The sequence below is a fragment of the Pristis pectinata genome, chromosome 2 (assembly GCF_009764475.1).
Source record: "Pristis pectinata isolate sPriPec2 chromosome 2, sPriPec2.1.pri, whole genome shotgun sequence".
Lineage (NCBI taxonomy): Eukaryota > Metazoa > Chordata > Chondrichthyes > Rhinopristiformes > Pristidae > Pristis > Pristis pectinata.
The window spans coordinates 67,071,233-67,078,539 of NC_067406.1; the positions used below are offsets into that span (position 1 = coordinate 67,071,233).

General features: G+C 38.3%; 1 protein-coding gene across 1 annotated transcript in view; it reads right to left on the reverse strand.

Annotated features, from left to right (window-relative positions):
- Positions 1 to 6,835, reverse strand: part of slc30a9 (solute carrier family 30 member 9) — a 31,873-nt gene extending 25,038 nt beyond the window's left edge. Inside the window, exons 1-5 of the mRNA XM_052040308.1 lie at positions 6,786 to 6,835; positions 6,124 to 6,302; positions 4,464 to 4,511; positions 3,230 to 3,329; positions 2,607 to 2,699 (exon numbers count right to left, since the gene is read on the reverse strand). Coding sequence (XP_051896268.1) covers positions 2,607 to 2,699; positions 3,230 to 3,329; positions 4,464 to 4,511; positions 6,124 to 6,302; positions 6,786 to 6,835 — 470 coding nt within the window. The remainder of the gene's footprint in view (positions 1 to 2,606; positions 2,700 to 3,229; positions 3,330 to 4,463; positions 4,512 to 6,123; positions 6,303 to 6,785) is intronic.
- Positions 6,836 to 7,307: the final 472 nt, after the last annotated feature.

The window sequence follows — 7,307 nt, forward strand, 5'->3', positions numbered from 1 at the left end:
CCCACCCTTCCACTTCCTCATCCAAATCATTTAGACTCAGAATAGATCCCTGCTGAACACCACTGGTCACCGACCTCCAAGCAGAATAAGCTCTATCTACCACCACCCTCTGTCTTCTATGAACGAGCCATTTCTGAATCCACATAGCCAAGTTTCCCTGAATCCCATGCTGCCTGATTTTCTGAATGAGCCTTCCATGAAGAACCTTATCAAACGCCTTACTAAAATCCATGTACAACACATCCACTGCTCTACTTTCAATGTGATTTGTCACATCCTCAAAGAATTCAATCAGGCTCGTGAGGAACAACCTGCCCCTCACAAAGCCATGCTGACTGTCCCTAATCAGTCTATGTTACTCCAAATGCCCATAAATCCTGTCTCTAAGAATCTCCTCCAGTAATTTGCCCACCACTGCAGTACGACTCACTGGTCTGTAATTCCCAGGGTTATTCCTACTCCCTTTCTTAAACAAAGGAAAGAACATTTGCCACCCTCCAATCATCTTGCACTACTCCTGTGGCCAGTGAGAACGCAAAGATCATCGCCACAAAGCAGCAATCTCTTCCATCACTTCCCATAATAACCTTGGATATATCCCGTTCAGCCCCAGTGACTTATCTATCCTAATGTTTTTCAAAAGTTTCAGCACATCATCTTTCCTCACGTCGACATGCCCTAGCGTATCAGCCTGTTGTACGACATTCTCACAAATGGCAAGGTCTCTCTCACTGGTGAATACTGAAGCAAAATATTCATGAAGGACCTCCCCTACCTCTTCCAACTCCAAGCACATTTCCTCTTTTATCCCTGATCGATCCTACCCTCACTCTAGTCATCCTCCTATTCTTCACATGCATGTAGAATACCTTGGGGTTTTCCTTAATCCTACTCACCAAAGCTTTCTCATGCCCCCTTCGAGCTCTCCCAAGTCCATTCTTAAGCTCCCTCCTGGTTACCTTGTAACTCTCCAGAGCCCTGTCTGATCCATTCTTTATAAACCTTAGGTAAGCTTCTTCCTCTTGACAAGATATTCTACATTTCTTGCCAACCACGGTTCCTTCATCCTTACCCTGCCTCAAAAGGGACAAACCTATCCAGAACCCCATGCAAGTACTCCCTCAACAACCTCCACATTTCTGCTGTGCACTTCCCCAAGAACATCTGTTCCCAATTTACGCTCCCAAGTTCCTGCCTAATAGCATCATAATTCCCACTCCCCCAATTAAATACTCTCCCATAATGTCTGCTCCTATCTCTCTCCAAGGCTATGGTAAAGAATAGGCAGGTGACGTTGTGCAGAGTACCCGTGGCCATTCCCCTCAATAACAGGTATAGCGCTTTGGATACTGCTGGGGGGGAGGGGGGGGGGCGGGGTGGAGACGACCTACCAGAGGAAAGCCGCAGTGCCCAGGTCTCTGGCACTGAGCCTGGTTGTGTGGCACAGAAGGGAAGAAGGGAGAAGAGAAGAACGGTAGTAATAGGGGATTCCATAGTAAGAGGGGCAGACAGGAGATTCAGTGGACGTGAAAGAAACTCCCGGATGCCATGTTACCTCCTAGGTGCCAGGGTCAGGGATGTCTCTGATTGGGTCCACAGCATTCTGAAGGGGGAGGGCGAACAGCCAGAGGTCGTGGTATATATTGGTACCAATGACATAGGAAGGAAAAGAGATGAGGTCCTGAATAGGGAATATAGGGAGTTTGGTAGAATGCTAAAAAGCAGGACCTCAAGGGTAGTAATTTCTGGATTTCTGCCTGTGCCATGCAGCAGTGAGGGTAAGAACAGGTTGATCTGGCAGATGAATGTGTGGCTGAGGAGTTGGTGCAGGGTTTCAGATTTGTTGATCATCGGGATCTCTTCTGGGGAAGGCATGACCCATACGAAAGGGACAGGTTACACCTGAACCGGAGGCAGGTTTGCTAGAACTGTAGGGGAGGGTTTAAACTTGTTCGGCAGGGGATGGGGTCACAGGTTGGTGCATTTAGTGTACTATGATCTGTCCTACTGCCCCTACAGTATGTATTTGTAAGATGTGCCCTTTATGACACACAGTAATGCTTCATAATGCTTGGGTAATTATAAATACAAATAAAATTTCAGTGAAACATAGCAAACTTATTCTGAAAACTACACAAAAACTGTTGGCTATAATTTCAAAACAACATTCTAACAATGTGCATATTAAGATATTTTATATTAAAGAACACACTGAATAATGTACTTGACAAAGAAAGCTAGATTTGATCTCAACACAATTCTGTTGATTTCTAACTTGAAATAGATTGCATAGTATATCGATGCAGAGAAGATGATTGGGAAAGGATACGTTATAGGAAATGAGGGTTAGAAAATGCTTAGGCCAAAAAACATTTCACAGTCAATCTGGAAAAATGAACAAAAGGGCATGAAGAATTGGTGCACTGATATTTGGAACAAACGATCTGGAGATCACATGTTCATTCATCATTCCACTTGTTTCCTAATCTCAGCTCTATTGCCTTCTGTTTTCACCTTGCCAACAAATTACAAAGATAAATGTGAACAAATGTTTACTTTTGATTCATTTATTAATTAGAGCAGGATTAAAATTGATCAATACTCACTTGGCTTCTACGTCAGATCTCAAGTGTACGGTAAAAGCCTCTGAATCATCATGGGGACTTCGCCGCCTTATTTTCCTCAACTTCTCCAGGTCACTGTAGAAAAAATGAGCAAGTCAGATTGTTATTAAAGAGGAATTGCTACGGACAGCATTACAGTACAGTATGTTGGAACAACACCATGTTGTGCCATGGCACAGCAAGCCTGGACTCTGTTGTTAAAGCTTGAAAATACATTGAGTGGCAGAAAATGGCCAGAAAACTTACAATATGACACTTCTATATAAACTATATATAAACATAATGCCAACTTTGATGAAATGGAAGATTCCTACATTATAGAATTTTGCATTATCGGTCCTTTCAAAACATTATGTTGGCATCCACAAGAGATTGTTTCAACAATGCACCATCAAATTAATTCATGTCATACTTTCACAATCAGTTCTTATTCTGATATCTGTGTGTGGCAGGATTCACAAACCGGGTTTTTGGTTTGTATACTGTAGGATCTTTTCAGCACAAGAGAGGATAATTATCCAGCAGTTACAGTAGTTTGTGTTATTTTCTGTTCTAATATTCTGTATTAATTTAAACACAAATCTCTTAGTAATACTACTGAATACCTGGGTTTTAGACAGAACTCATTCATTGCTCGCATAGCTGTGATGAAATTATTTTGAGTGTACTTGGACCCATAATCTCGTTTCTTCAAAATAGCTTTAACTGGAAAAATATTAAAGAATTGTCATTCAAACAATGAATTCATCATTTACACATTTTCTCTAGTGAAACAGAACTAAATGTTATACTTTGCAAATTTCAGTGTAGAAACACTTGATTCTGAAATACAGTTACAGAGCAGAGTGTTAAATGAGCTTTTCTGGTTACCTATAATGGAAAAGACCATCAGGACAATGAGGGTCCCTTACAGATAGAAGATGGGACAACTTAAAACACAGGACAAGGCAATGGCAGAGGAATTAAACAACTGCTTTGACTGTCTTAAAACAAGAAGCCATGCAAACCTGCCAGAAATACTGGGGAACCAGGGTCTAGTGATTGAGGAACTGAAGATAAGCATTAGATAAGTAGTACAGAACTTGTTGAAATGAAAAGCCATGCTGTAGATGTACCCTGCCTGAGTTCAGACTTTCAGACATATTGTTGACATCATTGATTAGCAGGAACCTTGCGCAATCTGGGTTTCAGTGACTAGTTTATTTGTCACTTCTTTGACGCTCCGTAATTGCTAATCCCCAGAATTTGCCCTGCTAAGTGAATAGATTGAATAGAATCCAAGATGAGGAGAACAAGATGCTAGAATTTCATGCTAATCTACACACAGACACATTACAACTGTATTTTTGTGTCATTGGTCAATTTTTTAAAAAATTACATTAAAGCAAGGTTGAATTAAAATAGTTAACATGAGGAAATCAGGCTTATAACTGATGTGTGAGATTGTTATATTCAGGCAACCAATCTAATTTCTTGAAATGTGCTCCACAGCTGTGACATTTCAAAGTGACTATCATATCAATAGGTGTATTTTAGTTATGAAGAAAGGCAAGCAGCAATCCAAAGTGAAAATACGTAATTGGGCAAGGGCAAATTTCACAAAATTATTGAACTGACCCAGGTAAACTAGACTCAGAAGTTGGCCACCAATTAAAATAGGAAATTTTGGATATACTCAGCAAGTTAGGCAGCATCTATAGAGAGAAAAAACAGAGCTAATGTTCAGGTTAATGAATGTTCATAAGGAAAATACAATCACTACACTACTATACAAGCGTAAGCCATGATAGTTGGCAAGCTCCAGCTGCTACTTAATTTGCATCAAATAAAACTGCTTACCTTTCACTTGGATTTGCTCCAAAGTAGGCTGACTTGGAGAATTCGACCCTTGAGCATGCAAGATGATTTTGCATTGAACAGAAATTAGGAAGTTATTAATATGCAGAAAAGTATAAAACCTACAGACAATAATTACCAATAACATTTATGTCTAATTTTTAATATAGGTAAAAATCATGATTTAATAGAGGGGAGTGATGAAGTCTTATGTTAGAAATATTGCAACAGACGTTAAACCATATAGGAGTGACTGAAACATTGGCTAAAATAGAATTTGAGAATGCTTTTAAGAGGGCTTAGAAGCAACAAAGAAAATGGGTTTAAGAAAGGGTGGTCTGGGCAGAGACGCATGAAAATTCTGCTTCGAAAGTTGGTTGAAAGGAAACAGATGCACAGAAGACCTATAAAACTGATTTACACATGCGAACCTGAATTCCCTCAATTATTTCAAAATAATGTTTGTTAAAATAAAAGTTTGTCTTAAAGTTCATAATTTAGCATTTATCTTAATTTCAAGTATGCCCAATCTTTCTTTCACTCACATTACAATGTTTAAAGCATTAACTTCAAGTAAAATGTTTATATCTTCCAATGCTCTGTAAGAATTCTTTAAAATGATTGGCTGCTCGGCACACATTAAGACACCAATTTTGCTGCACAACATAGATCTTGACATTCTACAGACAGCCAGCGACATGGGGAAAGGGGAAAATCTACATCACAGAAATTCCTAGAATTTTATGGCAGCTTTATCGGACATAAGCTGCAAGTGCCATTGCTGTGTCATTGTCTGAAACTCCAATCCATTAAATCCAAAACTGGAGAAGAAACGGCTTGCAAGCTATATTTTTTTTTTACAAGAATCTTAAATAAAAATGGACCAGATTGTGCCATCAGCAAAGGGATAGTGATTGTAGTGATCTTGTATAAAACTGCCTGCAAAGATTGAGCAGGCTCTGTGGTGTAAACTTCCCCTACTCTAACACATCAAGCAACATGTACAGAAGACCCCTGACAACCAGCGATAGTTTAATAATCAAGCAAACTCAGCAGAATGAATTCTGAAATAAAGCAAATAATTACTATTTTACTCACTTTGTAGGAAAATAGAAGCCAAAATATTAAAAACTTAAAAGTGTGAAACCTATAAATTTTTGAAATTATGAATTGCCACAAATGGCACATACTTATTAAATTAGTTTATCACGGTGAGAAAGGTTAGTCAGCAGTAATTATTATTAAGTACTCCATTATACCTTAGTTCCACATTCAACAAGGCTTAAAATCTTTCAATTATTTTTACAGCACAAGTAGTTAACGAAAGATCCTGGGCCAATATGTTAGACTCCACAAATTCAGATTTCAGGAATACAGGCTGTAGCTTACAAGATGTAGATGCACAGGTAAGTTACAATGATCTACTAAATGAAGGTGGTGGTGATGACTACCTATTCATCTAGGAAAGAAACAGTTTTTGAAACGTAGCCTGATTTGCAGTTTCTAATTATAAGAAACTAAATTCAAAATTAGTCAGAAAATAGCATGTACAAAAAGTAGTGGTCAATTATAAGTTGCTGAAAAAATATAATGGTCAATGGTAAGCTTGCCTTCTAGTCTGTGACAAAACTTGCAATATTGAATAGAATAAGTGTAATATTACCAGCTCTTTTGGGATCTTGGCGAGTACTGGATTCTGTTGATGTACTGCTGGGACTAGGCTCAATAGTGTCATCCTTTTTGCCATTAGATGAACATAAACGCAGCTGGGCAGCAGCGCTGATAGGAAAATTTAATCCTACATTATGCAAGAGATTTTGATTGGCCACATTGCTCTGTATACTGAAAATTAAACAAATGAAAATTGCAACAGAATGAATTTTCTGATAACCTTAAAATACATTTTTAAAGACCACAGATAAAACAGCCTTCTAAGGATATTAACCATAAATCCTTTCCATGAGACCAAGTCATTTTTAAACAGTTTTAGGTCAAAATCCATTAAACCAGAACTTAAGTTTTATTTCACTTCTATGTTTAAAACAAATAGAAAAATGACAAAAAATAAGCGATGAAGAGGTATTTTCTAGATTTTTGTGTATTACAGAATACATTCTCAGATTTGTGGAAAATCTATTATTGACTACTGGTGTGAACCAGCTTCCTATACAGCTCTGATTCAACTTTTGATTCTAGCCTTCAATTCTCTTCAATGTCCTGAAGTTCGGTTAAAAATATTGCCCATATCTTCTTCCATGAACTCAATTTTTCAGGCCAGAGAACTAAATACAGTAGCTTTAGTTCTCAATAATATCCCCCACTTACCTGGGTGCAACATGACATAGTGGAAACTGGTCTGGAGAGAAACAAAGCATGTTGCTTATTGACTCAGCTTCTCTTTCAATTGCCGCCTTCAATTTCTCTACTTTGTTCCAACAAAATTTAACTCAAGCTCCAGAAATATTACCTTAATTTTCTCCTATCCATTCCAGTTTTTCTGGTCTGAAGACTAACATTAGACCTCAACTAGTCTTCATCTTCATGGATGCAGGATTCATAATAGAACCATAAGCATCTGGAAGGAGGGAAGGCAGGTTCATGTTTCAGCCATTGATCTTTGTCAGAAATGCAGCTTTTGGGTGCTGCTTGACTGTTGAGTGTTACCAGCACTTTCTTGTATTACAATAATAACAAACCTTTCAGAAGTGCTTCCTACACTAAATTCCTCAGAGTTGGGAAAATACTAGACAAAGTGAAATTCTTTTTTTTGTTTCATTAATTTCCTCAGTATGATGGCTTTATGTATCATTAACCACTTCTCAGCTCCTTTAAACTTTTGCTTTTTGT